The sequence below is a fragment of the Theropithecus gelada genome, chromosome 2 (assembly GCF_003255815.1).
Source record: "Theropithecus gelada isolate Dixy chromosome 2, Tgel_1.0, whole genome shotgun sequence".
NCBI classification, from domain to species: Eukaryota; Metazoa; Chordata; class Mammalia; order Primates; family Cercopithecidae; genus Theropithecus; species Theropithecus gelada.
In genome coordinates, this window is record NC_037669.1 from 159710175 (window position 1) to 159727696 (window position 17522).

At 41.8% G+C, this 17522-nt stretch overlaps 1 protein-coding gene across 2 annotated transcripts in view; it reads right to left on the bottom strand.

Moving 5' to 3' along the window:
* The window catches only part of ACPP (acid phosphatase, prostate), a 50448-nt gene extending 36314 nt beyond the window's left edge, over positions 1-14134 (bottom strand). For both annotated transcript variants that reach the window (XM_025375939.1, XM_025375940.1), the window contains exons 1-3: positions 13925-14134; positions 4349-4444; positions 649-735 (exon numbers count right to left, since the gene is read on the bottom strand). In XM_025375939.1, the coding sequence (XP_025231724.1) occupies positions 649-735; positions 4349-4444; positions 13925-14044 (303 nt within the window). In that variant the 5' untranslated portion in view covers positions 14045-14134. The remainder of the gene's footprint in view (positions 1-648; positions 736-4348; positions 4445-13924) is intronic.
* Positions 14135-17522: the final 3388 nt, after the last annotated feature.

The following is a 17522-nucleotide window of genomic DNA, read 5'->3' on the forward strand; positions in this document are numbered from 1 at the left end:
TTTTTTTTTTTTTTTTTTTTTTTTTTTTTTGAGATGGAGTCTCACTCTGTCGCCCGGGCTGGAGTGCGGTGGCCGGATCTCAGCTCACTGCAAGCTCCGCCTCCCGGGTTCACGCCATTCTCCTGCCTCAGCCTCCCGAGTAGCTGGGACTACAGGCGCCCACCACCTCGCCCGGCTAGTTTTTTGTATTTTTTAATAGAGACGGGGTTTCACCGTGTTAGCCAGGATGGTCTCGATCTCCTGACCTCGTGATCCTCCCGTCTCGGCCTCCCAAAGTGCTGGGATTACAGGCTTGAGCCACCACGCCCGGCCTAACATCAGAATCTTAACACTTGTTAAGGAATGAGCAATATTATGATCATGGTACAAAGCAACCTTGTTGGTCAATAGTTGAATTGACAAATGAGTTCAATTAAGCAGTGGCTACTTGTCAAGCCAAAGTATTTATTCAGGTATTCATAAAATCTTGAAATTACTCACATTCCAAAATTTCTAGGAACAAAATGTTGCATAAAGAGGAATATGTTTGTAAACAAGATCTCTGACTTGTATAAGTCCCTTGGGAAACAGGCAAAGCACTTTTATATATGCAGAATTATTTTAATTCTTTCAAAGATCAAAGTTCCCACTCTTGGCTCCCCAACTTGCCTGTTCATGTTTATAGGACTCATTCAAGAAGGTTCTATATCTCTTTCTTATATACTCTCCAAGTTCATAATGCTGCTCCATGCCCAGCTATGGGAAAAAAATAAAAGCAAAAATTAATGGAAGTAAGTTCTATGAATCACACTATCATGAACATTTGTTGATTTTTTTTTTCATTTTAAGTGTAGAACGAACAATGGTGTGGTTTAATAGTTCCACAATAATGACACATATTTAAATGAAAACAAAAGAGCTGTAATCTTTACAGTTCCCTGACTCCCTGAGAAAACTCACTTATCTTCATTAGCACTTAACATAGAGAACTTGCACACAGTAAGTGCTTAGTTGATAGTTGGGTGATTGATCTGATTTAAGTAAGTTCATCTCTGGTGTAGTGGGATCCTTGTTGGTAGAACATTCAAAGAGACCCACTTGGTGGGGATTTCGTGGAAGAAGTTCAACCATCTGATATTAGACTTGATGAATCTGAAAGTCTCTTTCAGCCTCTGTGTGCAATGGTTTACTATCTGCCCAGTTTATTAATTCCTGGTTCATAACAAAATTAGAACACGTTACTGTAAGTGTGGTCTGTATTGGCTTCACTTGAGAGCATTATAGAAATCAAATTCTTGGGCCTCACCCTTGACCTACTGAACCAGAACCTTTGGGGGTGGAGCTCAAGAATCTTTTGTAACAAGCTTCTGATGGACAGTAATCACCGAGATGCACTGCATTAGTCAGTGGTCCACAACCATTACTGTGCATCAGAAACAAAATTATCCAGCAGTGCATGTTGAAACACAGATTCCTCAGCATCTCCATCAGATATTCCAGCTCATTAGGTCCTGAGGGGAGCCCTGACATCTGCATTTTAACAAGTATCCCAAGTGATTCAGATGCAGATAGTAGAGCACCATGCTTTGGAAATGGAGCATTCAAGTTTGTCTTTAATCCAGAGCCTTACTAGAGCTTTGGGAGCCAGAGAGGACTCCGTCTCTGTGGACTTCCACTATGGCTGCTGCTTGGTCCCACTTGTCATTTGCTTGTCACTCTTGTCATTTGCTTGACCACCACTATAATCCCCTCCCATCTAGGATGGGGATGAGGTGGGAAAGGAATAATATACCATGACCTGAGTAGTGGAGAAGCAGGGACTTTAGGTTTAATTGTGTTCTTACAGCTGACTTTTTAAATACTCATCTGTATAAATCAGTGATTTTCACACCTTAGCACACACAGAATCACCTGGAGGACTCAATAAAACACAGATTTCTGGGCTTTAATTCCAAAGTTTATGGTTTACTGGGTGTGGGGTGCAGCCAGAGAATTTACATTACTGAGAAGTTCCCATGTGATGGTGATGCTGCTGGTCCAGGGACCACACTTTAAAAACCACTAATCTAGACAGCCATCATCTTATGATTATGCAGATTAGAAGTACCTAGACAAAGCAGATTAAAAGTACCTAGACACTGGCCGGGCGCGGTGGCTCAAGCCTATAATCCCAGCACTTTGGGAGGCCGAGACGGGTGGATCACGAGGTCAGGAGATCGAGACCATCCTGGCTAACGTGGTGAAACCCCATCTCTACTAAAAAATACAAAAATCTAGCTGGGCGAGGTGGCGGGCGCCTGTAGTCCCAGCTACTCGGGAGGCTGAGGCAGGAGAATGGAGTAAACCCGGGAGGTAGAGCTTGCAGTGAGCTGAGATCCGGCCACTGCACTCCAGCCTGAGCAACAGAGCCAGACTCCGTCTCAAAAAAAAAAAAAAAAAAAAAAGTACCTAGACACTGATCTAGACAGTCATTATCTTATGATTATGCAGAATAAAAGTACCTAGACAAGGCTGGGTGTGATGGCTCACGCCTGAAATTCCAGCACTTTGGGAGGCCAAGGCGGGTGGATTGCCTGAGCTCAGGAGTTTGAGACCAGCTTGGGCAACATGGCGAAATGCCATCTTTACTAAAAATACAAAAAATTAGCCAGGCGTGGTGGTGCTCTCCTGTAGTTCCAGCTACTTGGGAGGCTGAGGCATGAGAATTGCTTGAATCCAGGAGGCAGAGCCTGCAGTGAGCTGAGATTGAGCCACTGCACTCCATCCTGCGGGGACAGAGTGAGACTCCATCTCAACAACAACAACAACAACAACAACAACAACAAAAAGGGTACCTAGACAAGGGTAGGAATCTGAGCCCTAGAACCTTGTCACTTCAAACGTGGTCCACGTACCTGTGCCATTGTCCTTGGGAGTACGTTAGACATGCAGAATGGCAGGTCCCACCTCAGACCTGCTGAATTAGAATCTGCGTTTTGACAAGATTCCCAAGTGATTCATTTGCAATGGAAGCTTGAGAAATACTACCCTAATAGAATCTGATGGGTAATCAAGGTTCTTCAGAAGAAGAACTCAAATCCTGTAGCCTAGAAGAATCTTTTGGTCTTAATGGGAAAACATAGCAACATAACAGGAGTCTCTACAGAGCCATAGGTATTAAGAAGCAAACCTGAATTTTTGTAGCCTCTCTTTCATTCAAAGGGACAGAAGATATGTAGGCTATGGTGAGAAGAGCTCTGACCTGGGAGACAGAAGACGCTGGTCTCAAATAGCCTGTCTGAGTTTTCTCCTGTATGAAATATAGTCAGGGCAGTAATTCTCAGCCTTGGCTACACATTAGAGTGAACTGACCACCAAGGAGTTTCTAAAAATCCCAATGCCCAGGACACATACTAGACCAGTTAAATAAGAACCTCCCAGGCAGACATCAATATGTTTTTTTAAACCTCTCCAGATAATCCCAATGTTGTGGCAGGATTAAGACCCATTAGTTTTGGAGACATTCTACTCTAAAGATTCTGTGACATTTTCTTAATTAATATATTTAAACAGGTTAGGACAGAAGCAGTGCACCTGGCCTTGTAGCTCCAAACAGAAGAGTCATCCAATCTTACAAGCAAAGGGAATAGGGCTTTGGAACAGTGACTAAAGATGGCTTTGCTCCCCAGTTCACCTTCTCCTTAGATGTTCTTCAGAAAGTAGGGCTCCCTGTGTTTCACTGACCAGTTATAAGGAAGGTCGAATCCCAATATATCCAGCTGACCAGAAATCATATTCTGATATCAGCACTTTGGGAAATCATGTTTCTCAATGCTGTTGATTCAGCTTATTGATTACAAAACTATTTTTCATTTTCTCATGGGAAGCCTAAGAAATTCAAAGTCTGGCTTATAATTACCACTTGGCTCTCTTCAGCATTTCTAAGCTCATATAGTCTTTGTTCCTGTACATCTCTTACATTTAAATAAAGCCAGAAGGGTAAAAAATACCAAAACAGACAATTCTATATACACTTTCCCTTGAGACTCATCAATAATTTTTTTTTTTTTTTTTGAGATGGAGTTTACTCTAATTGCCCAGGCTGGAGTGCAATGGTGCAATCTCGGCTCCCTGCAACCTCCACCTCCCAGGTTCAAGCGATTCTCCTGTCTCAGCCTCCTGAGTAGCTGGGATTACAGGTGCCCACAATCATGCCTGGCTAATTTTTGTATTTTTGGTGGAGAGAGGGATTCCCCATGTTGGCCAGGCTGGTCTCGAACTCCTGACCTCAGGTGATCCGCCTGCCTTGGCCTCCCAAAGTGCTGGGATTACAAGTGTGAGCCACCACACTCGGCCTCATCAACAATCTTTAGCAAAAAGTCCAACCAACCTGGGTGAGTTGGCCAAATCCTTGTGGCCATGAGGATTCCTTTATGGGGTCAGTGGGAAAGGTGTCAATGGGACTTCGGTCTCCATGCCGAAACACCTGAAAATAGATGTGAGAGAGTGATGTTATAAACGTCACTTGGGTGTTTTGCTTCTGCTCATTATAATAGATTTTTTTTTTTTTTTTCTCCCAAATCATTGGTTTTCAACTTTGGCTTCCCATTGTAATCACCTAATGAGTTTTAAAAGATTCTGAGGACTGGCTTTCAACCTTAGTGATTTTTATTTAATTAGTCTGGGATGTGGCCAGGACATCAGGATTTTAAAAATCTCCCTGGGTAAATCTCTAGTTAAGAATCACCATTCTAAGCTCACTCTTTCACTGTGTTTCAGGTAATGTAAGAATCAAGATGATCAACAATTAGAAGGCAGGTGACACACAGTGGAAATCAGTTTGTACATAAGATAGGACAGAAAGGAACACAAAGCTTACAAGAGTACTTTACTGCAGACAAACTCTGATGAGAAGTATTCATCCCTTAATGATTACAGTAATAGTGGTATAATTTTTTTTTTTTTTTTTTTTGAAACTGAGTCTTGCTCTGTTGCCCAGGCTGGAGTGCAGTGGTGAATCCCAGGTTCAAGCAATTCTCCTGCCTCAGCCGCTTGAGTAGCTGGGACTACAGGCACGTGCCACCATGCCCAGCTAATTTTTGTATTTTTAGTAGAGACGGAGTTTCACCATGTTGGCCAGGCTGGTCTCAAACTCCTGACTTCAGGTGATCCACTCACCTTGGCTTTCCAAAGTGCTGGGATGACAGGCATGAGCCACCGCACCCAGCCAGTGTAACTTTTTTTTTTTTTTTTGAGACTGAGTCTCACTCTGTCGCCCAGGCTGGAGTGCAGTGGCACCATCTCGGCTCACTGCAGACTCCACCTTCCGGTTTCAAGCGATTCTCCTGCCTCAGCCTCTGGAGAAGCTGGGATTACAGGCGTACGACACCACACCCAGCTAATTTTTGTATTTTTAGTAGAGACGGGGTTTCACCATGTTGGCCAGGCTGGTCCTTAATTCCTGACCTAGTGATCTGCCCGCCTTGGCCTCCCAAAGTGCTGGGATTACAGGCATGAGCCACCACACTTGGCAACATTTTATATATAATAAAAATAATAGATTTTTAATACCACATATAATTTGTGACCATTTTGAGCCAATGATTTGTTTATTTTTTGGAGATGAGGAGTAAAAGATTGCAGGTGGGGAGGTTAGGAAAGCTAATTCTCAATACTTTAATAACATATTTCTGTATTTGTACCCATGTCATGCTATTGTGATTGCACATTTCTCTTTGGGAAGAGTAGTCTGGACTTTTGAAATATTGGTGCTTTGATTCTAATATGCTTTCTCAGTAGAATATCAAACCAAACACAAAGCTATCTTGTGAGCAAAAGATAGAGAAAGAAAACACTGAAGAACTACAAGATGAAGTCTACACTGATATCAGCAAATATTTTTAATATAGAGACGGCTGCATAACATCTGAGATTACCTGTACCTGTACTTATACTACCTGGCTAAAATGTTCCATTGGAAAGTAAGCCAAGAACCTGCTCTTTTGAAATTCTGTAAAACAGAATTCAACAGACATTAAATAAGAAAACAGTCTCAGACTTTAGTCATTTTTGAGAAGGAATTCCAAGAAAGTGGGAGATGCTTGGTTTGTGTCTCTAATATCTGAAGAAAACAGATCTTTTGGCCCCTTAAATCAGTAAGAAATTAAAACTTCAGAGGAACAGTCTACAGAAACAGGGGCAATGATGCAATAAATGTGAAGCAATCATTTTGGTCAGGTGAGAAATTACTTTCATGAATGATCCCCTGAAGGCAGGAAGGACAGCTGCATATTTTTTGTGAGCACCTGCAGTTACTAGTCTCAGGGGTGACTTGATCATGATCTGAAATGATTACGGTTAATCATTGATGCCTCTTTCCACAATTGAAGTACATTTTAGAGTTTTCATATCCCAGGTAAATGTGTCTTTGAATAACTAAAGTTGTTACATGGTTTCAATAAATTACAAACCCCACACTGTTTTAGTTTCTAGGGCTTCTCAACCTCAGCATTGTTGACATTTTGGGCTAGATAATTCTTTGTTGTGGGGGTTGTCCTGTGCATTGTAGACTGTCTAGCAGCATCCCTAGCTTTTACCCACCAGATACCAGTAACATTCCCCAGCTGTGACAATTGAAAAGGTCACATTTTCTGCCATAGGACCAGAAAATCACCCCAAGTTGAGAGCCACTGAGTGAGCCAAAGAGAAGTCAGATGAGAGACATTGTAATAAAATAATTTACACTGCTTCCCACCAACCTAAAACCACAACGGTAACTCCTTAACATTTTTTGAACACTCACTTTGTCCTGGAAACTGTGCTAAGTGCTTCTTACAGATTTAATCTTCTCATCAGTTCCACAAAGCAGTTACTATTATTATTTCCATTTCGCAAATGAGGAAGTTTAGCTTAGTTAAGTGACCTGTCTAAACTAGAACAGCATATAAGAAGGAGTAGGGTTGATATTCAAACACAGGCTGTGCCTCCAACACCAGCATACTTAACCACCCGTGAGAGGTTCATTTCTGTATGATCGCACTCCTCAGAGTCCCACCAGCTAAATCTGAATGGTCTGGGATCTAACGCTTCTTTATTAACTCAATATACTCTTTTCCTCCAGGATTGGAAGGGGTGTGTGTGTGTGTATGTGTTTTGTATCAGAAGAAACCAAAACCTTGATACGGAAACTACCCCGAAGGCACTGTGAACTACGTATGTTATTGAAAGAATAGAACTGAGGTTATGCAACTAAATGGCAGAATGGCCTGAGAGAGAAAAACAAGTGTGGTCACCGTAGCAGAGTGTTTTAAAGAGCAGAGAACTGGAGCATAATCCTGAGACTTGGGCAAGCTTTCTCACTCTGTCCCATAGTTCAGAGATAATCGTACTCCCCTACATTTCAGTGGGTTTTAAGTGTTTCCGAGGTAGTTGCTCAAACATGCTGTGAACTCTTTGGACGGGATGTCCTAGAGAAACACTTAATAAACCATTCTCCACCTCCAGGGCTGGAAATCAAAATGTGTGCACACACCCCTCCCCTAGCCAAATGTGAAGCTGGTATTCCTTGAGCTTTTGGAGTTTCAAAATTCAGCCGGAGTTCTTGGACTATGCGAAGACATTCTTTTAAATCTGTGGTAAAGCAATCTTCTTAACTGCTGCTCTACCAATTATTACCTCTGTTCTCAGTCCAGCAATCATACTCTATGAAATCCTTTAAAAACCTAAAAGTACTTTACCAGCAATTAGGATTATTTGCAGTAGTAGTGGTAATTGTAATAGAAAGACATCCAAGATAATAACAATTCCTGGCCGGGTACAGTGGCTCACGCCTGTAATCCCAGCACTTTGGGAGGCCGAGGCAGGCGGATCATGAGGTCAGGAGATCAAGACCAGCCTGGCCAACATGGTGAAACCCCATCTCTACTAAAAATACAAAAATTAGCTGGGCGTGGTGGTGTGTGCCTGTAGTCCCAGCTACTCAGGAGGCTGAGGCAGGAGAATCACCTGAACCCGGGAGGCAGAGGTTGCAGTAAGCCGAGATCACGCCACTGCACTCAAGCCTGGCAACAGAGTGAGACTCTGTCTCAAAAAAATAAAATAAAATAAAATAAAATAAAAATAACAAAACAATAATTCCTTACATTTGCACAACCCTCCATGGTTTGTAGAATTTTGCCCTGCTACCTCTTTTAAGTATTACATCCCCCTGTGAGGACAGGTTGGCACTACTGCTGCACTGAGCAAGTAAGAAAACTATATGATCAAAGAGATCGTGTAGCTGCCCAGATCTCCTAATTCTCGTGATAGTTGACCCACTGTTTCCCCACCACACCACAATCACTTCACCCTTTTAAATCATAGATAACTGTTTTTAAAATGACTTTTGGTTTGGTGCCCCCATGAATGACCCTGCTCCATTGAATCTGCTAAAGAAATCTGGCATGTGGCTTAGGGTGTGGAGAACCTGGTGAGTACAGTCGAGGCTATATCCAGTCCCTCTCTCCCTGCAGCAGTCACATGTTCTTTTATAAGATGTCAATCAGAAGTCACTTAATTGCTTAGAACCCTCTAATGTCCTTTCATTGTATTAAACATTCTCTTGTGGAAAGTGTAAAGATATACAAAAGTGGAATTTTGTTTGTTTGTTTGTTTTTGAGATGGAGTCTCCCTGTTGTTGCCCAGGCTGGAGTGCAGGCTGGCATGATCTCGGCTCACTGCAACCTCTGCCTCCCAGGTTCACACGATTCTCCTGCCTCACCCTCCCAAGGAGCTGGGATTACAGGCACCTGTCACCACACCTGGCTAATTTTTGTATTTTTAGTGGAGACAGCGTTTCGCCATGTTGGCCAGGCTGGTCTCAAACTCCTAACCTCAGGTGATCCACCCACCTTGGCCTCCCAAAGTACTGGGATTACAGGCATGAGCCACTGTGCCCGGCCTAAAAGTGGAGATTTTTATCATGAACCCACCACTGGCTCCAACAATTATCAACTTGTATGTGGCTAGTCTTGTTTCTTTTATATCCTCATCACTCTTAGACATTATATCATGTTCTATTGCTCTTTGCATAAATTAAAAGTCCTTACAAGGGCTCACAAGATCTTACCTGATCTGGCCCCTACCCACCTTGATATTGTCACCTTGATGTCCTCAGCTTACCCACATGGGCCCTCCTGCTGTTACATCCAACGTATTAAATTTGCTCAAGCTTCAGTGCCTTTGCTCTTGATGTCCTATCTGCTTTGAATGTCTCAAGTCTGCTTCTTCTCTCAGCATACATACCACTCACCAATTTGAGGTCTGTCCTGAAAATTTGACCTTTACAGAGAGACATCCCTTGACCATCATTATAATTCTTTCTCAATCTCTATCTTATCTCACTGTTTTATTTCAAATAAATATTCCTGATATTTTCTTATTTTTTATTTTTACTAAAATTAAAAAAATCTGGCTTCCTCCCTCTCCCAGTGAACTCCTTGAAAGCAGAATCCTTGCTGTCACAAGCACTGCTATAACCCCAAAACAGTGTCTGGAACATAGTAACATGCAAAAAAGGCCTGTTTTGATGAATAGGTGAATCTTGCATTGGGTCTAGTTCTTCCAGGTACATTATGGATTTGTTTCCAGTACATTATGGATTTGTTTCCAGTCTTCTCATTTCATGAGGGTTTTAGATTGTCATCCTTATTTATCAGCAAGGTGTGCTATGTGTGCTTTTTCCCCCCTTTCTTTCCTCTTCTTGTCTTTCCCCTCTGTCTTAGCCCATTTTCTGTTGCTCTAACAGAATACCCGAGACTGGGAAATTTATAAAGGAAAGAGGTTTATTTTGCTCACAATTCTAGAGGTTGGGAAGTCCAAGATCAGGCAGCAGCATCTGGTCAGCTTCTGGTGAGGGCCTTGTGCTGTGTCATAACATGGCAGAAGGCATGACAGGACAAGAAGGGGCACACTGAGAGCCAAACTGGTTTTTATAATAGACTCACTGACATGATAACTCACCCACTTATGTAATAACCTATTAATCCATTAATCTGTTAATCCATTAATCCATCAGGAGAGTAGAGCCCTCATGGCCCTATCACCTCTTGAAGGCGCCACCTCTTAATGCTGTTACATTGGGATTCAGTTTCAATATGAGTTTTGGAGGGGACAAACATTCAAATTGTAGCAGTCTCTATTAATTTGTGCCTTGTTTCTAGAACAGTGAGTCTGCTTCTGGACTGGATTGAAGTCTTATAAACTATCATGTTCTCCTTTCAGGTTTGAAATTTGAGACACATCATAAAACTTTGGGATGATACTAGAAGTCCTAAAAGGAACCTTATCTCCTGACATTAAATTATTCTTCTTATTTTATTAGGGTATACTCCAAGTTGTGAAAATCTCTTGATGCACAAAGATAACTATGAGTAGAAGCCTATTTTATTTTCTTCTTTTAGGACCTAAGAAATAAATCCATTGGTAAAGAAAATTAAAATAAAATCGTTTGGGCAGAAATAATTGAGTAATGTAAATGAGTGTCATTTCAGAGGTTAGAAGGAAAGCTGGCTGACCGTGAAAGGAATCAGCATGAGAATATGTTCTGTGCTCCCCGTGAAGAAATCAGGACAAGACTAATAAGACTTTGATACAGAGACCAGGACGAACACAGAGGCCTGCAAAAAAGGGCAGCTGTAAAAACTGTGCATTATGTTGTGTAGGAGATGTATGATACATCAGATGTATGATATATCTGGGTTTTCAGTTGGTTAGACCTGGGTTCAAACTCCTGCTTTGTCAAGGTCCTGTGGGTGACCTTGGGAAATGATTTAACTTCACATTCCGCATGCCTCAATTTCCCTTTGTGTAAAACACAAAAAGCATTATTTCTCATCCAGGAGCATCATGAAAATTAAATGTGTAATATATGTAAAGCCATCAGTGTAATACCGAGCACACAGGATGCATTTGATATATGGGATTTATTATCATATTTGTTATAATTATTTTTGTTGTTATTATATTATTCAGACATTTTGCTTAGCTACCACATATATTTATTTTCCTGCTGGCAATAATTTGCAGCATATAGAGCAAATAAGCTCTGCCTATTGAGCAATGGGAAACAGCACTCTCCTTCAAGACATACCTCTGTTAATTTCTAATCATCTCTCCCTATTTTTATTTCCTTGGCTGAGAGGAATAATTAATTATTCCTTTGGATTTAGGACACTTAGAAGCACCCACAGGAATTACCTGGTTGGCTGAAATGTCTTGGCCAAAAGAACCCTGAAAATTTGTGAAATTCATTGGCATAAAACTGGGGAGAAACTCATGTAAGCAAACTGAACTGAGCTGGCTCAGTACCAACTCTCAGCGCATGGTGCTGTTCCTGGCAAAGGTCTTTGAAAAACCTGTGTTCTCCAGACAGCTTGGCTGTTCCTTGGCTGTAGTGATTAGGAGCCATACAGCAAGGGAGAGAGATTGTATGTAAGGCTGTTTGTGAACTGAGGCAGGAGACCTGATTTTTGCTTTTCAGTGGAGAGTTTTTTCTGATCCTTATTATTATTATTATCATTTCCTTTTTGGCAGAGATGAGGTCTTACTATGTTAACCAGGCTGGTCTTGAACTCCTGGCCTCAAGCAATCCTCCTGTTTCGGTTTTCCAAAGTGCTGGGATTACAGGTGTGAGTTGCTGCACCCAGCCTCTGGTATATCTTTTTATAAGCCAACCCAAGAGACAGGGATTTTCCCTGTTGTCCAGGCTGGAGTGCAATTATGTGATTCTAGCTCAATATGGCCTCACACTCCCGTGCTCAAGTGACCCTCTAGCCTCACCTTCCCTAGTAGCTCGGAGGTCCTTCATGTCTATAATGTGGAAGTTACCCATTCCAGCGTATAGATTATGTGCTTAGAATTTGGAGGCTACTTCCATCAAGAATATCACATTATGCCAGGCGCATTTGCTCACGCCTGTAATCCCAGCCCTTTGGGAGGCCGAGGCGGGTGGATCACCTGAGGTCAAGAGTTCAAGACCAGCCTAGCCAACATGGTGAAACCCTGTCTTTACTAAAAACACAAAAATTAGGCAGGCATGTGGCACACACCTGTAACCCCAGCTACTCAGAAGGCTGAGACTGGAGAATCACTTGAACCCGGGAGGTGGAGGTTGCAGTGAGCTGAGATCACGCCACTGCACTCCAGCCTGGGCGACAGAGTGAGACTCCGTCTCAAAAAAAAAAAAAAAAAAAAAAGAAAAGAAAAACAGAAACACCAAGAATATTATATTACTTGATTAAGTATTCTGCATGAAGAAAGTCAACCATGAAGAATGAGAAGAGTGTATACCTTGTAACTCATCATCCCTTTCTTTGTAAAACACCAGTGAAATGAGATGGAATTTTTCTGTTTTGGATCAGCTGAACTTGTGGGTTTTCTCTGGGTTAGGGGAGAGAGGTTGCTTTAAAGTGACATTTTTCTATTTCTGGATGAAATAATATGATGCATGAAATAACTTTAAAAACTCAAGTGGGTGTGTGTGGGAAATGAGTGGGTATGTAGATGAAATAAGATTGCATGGGTGATAGTTTTTGAAGCTGGTTGATGTGTACATCCAGATTCACCATAGTCACTATTCTTTCCATATAAAGTTAAAAATGTCAGTTCTCTCAGTGTTTTCTACAGGACATTGGGGAAAAAAAGAGGGAGGTGAATGCCGTAATCAAAATTTCAAAAACACAGTTTGGAAAACGCCAGATCTTTTCCTTGAAAGCCACAGTGCGTATTAGCATGTTAAAGACTGAGGATTATTGCATTAAAGAGACCTTTTAAACACAGTTTAACCCAGTTCTAGTCCCAAAGCTAACTTGACTATTGAAACTGATTTTTTCCCCATCCACACCTGTTAACAACTTGTCAAACTAGCATTTCATGGGACACAGGCACTTCAGTTAGTCTGAGAACAAGAACCAAGGACAGTTTCCTCCTCTTTCTGCCAAGAACAGCTTTTCAGAATTGAGGAAGATTTATTTTTCTGGGATCACAGAGGAAAAGCAAGGGAACCACCTGCTGATTCAGAGTCAAGCTAATCCAGCAAACCTTACAGGGGGATCTCAGACTAGCTCCGTGAGTACACTTGACAGAAAGAAAATTTACTACTTATCAGCCCACTTTCACTATCTCAAATAAAAAAATGTAGGAAGAGAAAGAAAACGAGAGAGGAAAGACAAGAAGCAGCTTAGAGGCAGAGAAAGAGTGAAACAGCAGGAAAAAAAGATACAGAAACAGAAAATCAGACTCTTAGGTAACATGATGAATCCCCCTCACTTTGCAAACCCTCTTTCCATCTATTTTCAAACAATGTCAACAGTATATTTTCTTTTCCTGACGTTATGCATCAGCCACCCCGCACCTTTTTTCATAACTGGTCACATGTACCAGTGATTTTAATCGTCAACTAAATCTATATATCAGAAAGTCATCCTAAAATTCCAAATTTAGATTCACTTTTATGCTGCAAGGCTGTTTACAAATATTTGTTCTAATATCCTGATAAACAAAGGTGAAAGGACTACTTAATTCAGAAAGTGACTGTTTTTTGGCTTGCAAACAAATAATCATTAAATCGAATGAAGCCAGCTCTTGGTACATAAACAGCGCCAGCTGTGGCTTCTTCTGGACTGGTGTGGCTGTCAAAAGGAATCTGAATTTAAGGCAGTTGTAAAGTAAGTAAATAAATAACATCAGCAAAAGCAAATAAAAAGCAACCCCTAAAAAACCAGCGACCAAAAAAATCTACCTTTTTGTTAAGACATGTTAGGTCTTCATTAAGAGGAACTTGCAAAACTTGATGATTCACTTTCTGAGTTTGAACAGAGCCTGGTCTCCGGGAAACAATCCAAGGGTAAGATGAAACCTGACGCTTGCCTTATCAGACTCTGCTGGGAACACAGTTTTAAGGAAAAAGCAGTGAGAAAAGTCTACTTACCAAAGTCACAAACTTCAACTCCTTGGCTAGTACACCTCGGTCTAGCCAGAAAAAAAGCAGAAACAAGAAGCCAAGGCTAAGGCTTGCTGCCCTGGCCACGAGGACGGGTGCAGCTCTCATGTTGAGGACGGCAGTTTCTGGCAGGAGTTAGGAGGAACTGCTACCACTTCAAAAGCCTGTAGAGGGGAAGCTATTTAATTAAGGGATTGAAAGGAAGGAGGAGCCACACTCATAAATAGTAAAGTTTCCAGGAAGCATAGGGCAGGTTTGGTATGTAAATAATGTCATATAATTTTTGAGCTGAGAGAGATCACAGTTTCCCCATTTAAGTTAGGACACCAAGGTCAAGAGTGGGGAAAGCTGTTGATCAAGGTCACAGAGCATGTTAGTACACATTTCTATTCTTGTTTTCAGTTTACTTTTATCTTATTATTATTATTATTATTTTGGACGGAGTTTTGCTCCGTCACCCAGGCTGGAGTGCAGTGGCATGATCTTGGCTCACTGCAAAGCCCGCCTCCTGAGTTCAAGCAGTTCTCCTGCCTCAGCCTCCTGAGTAGCTGGGATTACAGGCATGTGCCACCACACCCGGCTAATTTTTGTATTTTTAGTAGAGACGGGGTTTCACCATGTAGGTTAGGCTGGTCTCGAACTCCTGACCTCGTGATCCACCTGCCTCAGCCTCCCAAAGTGCTGAGATTACAGGTGTGAGCCACTGTGCCCTGCCAGTTTACTTTTATCTTTTCTTTAGATAGGGTATGATACAGTGTTGGCTTTGTGGCTGTCATTGGGAAAGGGATCTACCCTGACTTTAGAAACCTTAGACCAGTGATTCTTAATCTGTTGGGAGTCCAAAGTTGTAGGACTGAAATCTGGAAGGAAATACAGGTATTGACGTATTTGGGGCCTATTTCCATGCCAAACATGGCTACTTTTTCAAAAACTCTCATGTAGCCTATAGAGGTATTTTTAAATTAAAGCAGAAAAGTTAAGAGCAAGTTTATTTTGAAAAATTTTAGGCTGGGCATGGTGGCTCACGTCTGTAATCCCAGCACTTTGGGAGGCCGAGGTGGGCAGATCACTTGAGGTCAGGAGTTCAAGACCAGCCTGGCCAGCATGGTGAAACCCCATCTCTACTAAAAATACAAAAATAATTTAGCCGGGCGTGGTGGCACATGCCTGTAGTCCCAGCTACCTGGGAGACTGAGGCAGGAGAATCACTTGAACCCAGAAGGTGAAGGTTGCAGTAAGCCGAGATTGTGCCACTGCACTCCAGCCTGGGCTACAGAGCAAGACTCCATCTCAAAACGAAACAAACAAACAAAAACAACAACAACAACAAAGAAAAATTTTAGTCACACCTTAAGACAAATTGGACATTACCCGTGGCATCTCAAAATTAGGATTGGAGGTCCCTTTCCAAACCTGACAGAGTTTTTTAAGAAAACAAAAAGCCCAAACCTATAATTCTATATTATTAGTCATCAACTTTGGCCATAAGCCTTACATTTTGAGTGAGTTACACCCTTGCCTCTCCAGCTATGATCTCATTGGGGACACTACAAAATGCAATCCAGACTGATGGAATTTTGCTTTCCATTTTCCCCAACCTGTCAGTTCCATCATGGGCTAAAACAATACAAACTTGAGGTGCACATTGAGATTTTGCAAGATTTGGGGGCAGAGCTACCTGTCATGACATTCCTATCCTAATGGCAGAGGGAGAACAACGGTTTACCCACAACCCATTTCCTGGTACATTGCGCTTACCTGTGGCAGGAGGAGTGTGTTCTCATGTGATCATAGGATGCCCTGGAATGTGGTATATGGGAGAGCTGTTGCTGCTTCTGGTAGTAGGTAACATGTGCAAATAGGCTGGGCACGGTGGCTCACGCCTGTAATCCCAGCACTTTGGGAAGCTGAGGTGGGCAGATCACTTGAGGTCAGGAGTTTGAGACCAGCCTAGCCAACGTGGTGAAACCCCGAATCTACTGAAAATGCAAAAATTAGCCAGGCTTGGTGGTGGGCACCTGTAATCCCAGCTACCTGGGAGGCTGGGGCAAGAGAATCACTTGAACTCGGGAGGCTGAGGTTGCAGTGAGCTGAGATCACACCACTGCACTCCAGCCTGGGCAATAGAGTGAGACTCTGTCTCAAAAAAAAAAAAAATTGTGAGAATAATAAATGCTTGTGTGATTAGGATTAGACATTCAAGTGAATTTGCAGCCTTCTCTTTGCCATCACATTCTCCACCTGCCAGTCCACACTGTCTATTTTAATGGGTAAGATTTTGAGGAAATGGGTACAAGAAAAAGGAAATAAAAATTGGAAGGTTTTCCAGTCCAGGGCATACATGAAGTTGATACATTAATCCCTGCTGTGTGCACCAGGCAATCTGAGAAAGGAAGCTCCAGCACCTACATACCATTCACAGGCAAAGTTCTGAACCACATTTCTTAAATTGTGCCAGATGTCTGATTCTGTTGAATGCATTATTTTCTCAGCTATCTGCCTGGGTCCTTGTTCTGTCTCTTCCTTGTTTCACCCTTGGACTGGTGCTTGGAAGTATTTCAGCAATAGCTTTAGACCTTCCTGATAATGGCTGATTCTCTAATCTACCTATACCATGTTACACTGGTTGGATAAACCCACTTTCTGACCTAAACCCTAATTTTTTCTGTGGTACCGCCTCTGGGTTCCTTTTAGCTTTTCAAGTGAGAATGGCAACATCAACAAAATTTTCTTTGAAAACCAGAAAAAGGCTGCTTGAATTGAATACATCTCAACTCAAACTTAATCCAAGTTGAATTAAATGGTTTATACTTCTATCTCAATCATCACCCTCACTTCCACTTTGATCATTGAGTTATAAGGGGAGGAGAAGTATTCAAAGTCATAAATGTAGAGTCTTGAAAAACCTGAACACCATGAAATGGAGTGTAAAAGATCCTCAACTCAGATGAAACCTGTTTTAGAATGTTCTGTGGACCCTTGATCTTTGCTCTCAATAAGGTCTTTGCAAAGACATAAGGGTCATCTGGGATAAAAATATGGATATAGTATGTATTAGTCCACTTTCATACTGCTGTGAAGAAATACCTAAGACTCGGTAATTTTTAAAGAAAAATAAATTTAATGGACTCAAAGTTCCACATGGCTGGGGAGGCCTCACAATCATGGTGGAAGGTGAGGGAGAAGCAAAGGCACATTTTACATGGCAGCAGGCAAGAGAGTGTGTGCAGGGAAACTGCCCTTTATAAAACCATCAGATTTCACGAGACTTATTCACTATCACAAGAATAGCATGGGAAAAGCCCTCCTCCATGATTCAATTGCTTCCCACCAGGTACCTTTCACGACATATGGGGATTATGGGAGCTACAATTCAAGATGAGATTTGTGTAGGGACACAGCCAAATCATATCATAGTAACATCAAAAGTGATATTTGAAAAAACATTGGGAAGTCTTTATATAAGAGTGAAGAGTGTCAATAATTTTCCATGATTTGTAGGACTTACTGACTGAATCACTTGTGTTCTCTTGTACTTCTTTCTCTATATGTCAAGTGCTCAACCTCTAATGAACTGTTCTAATGA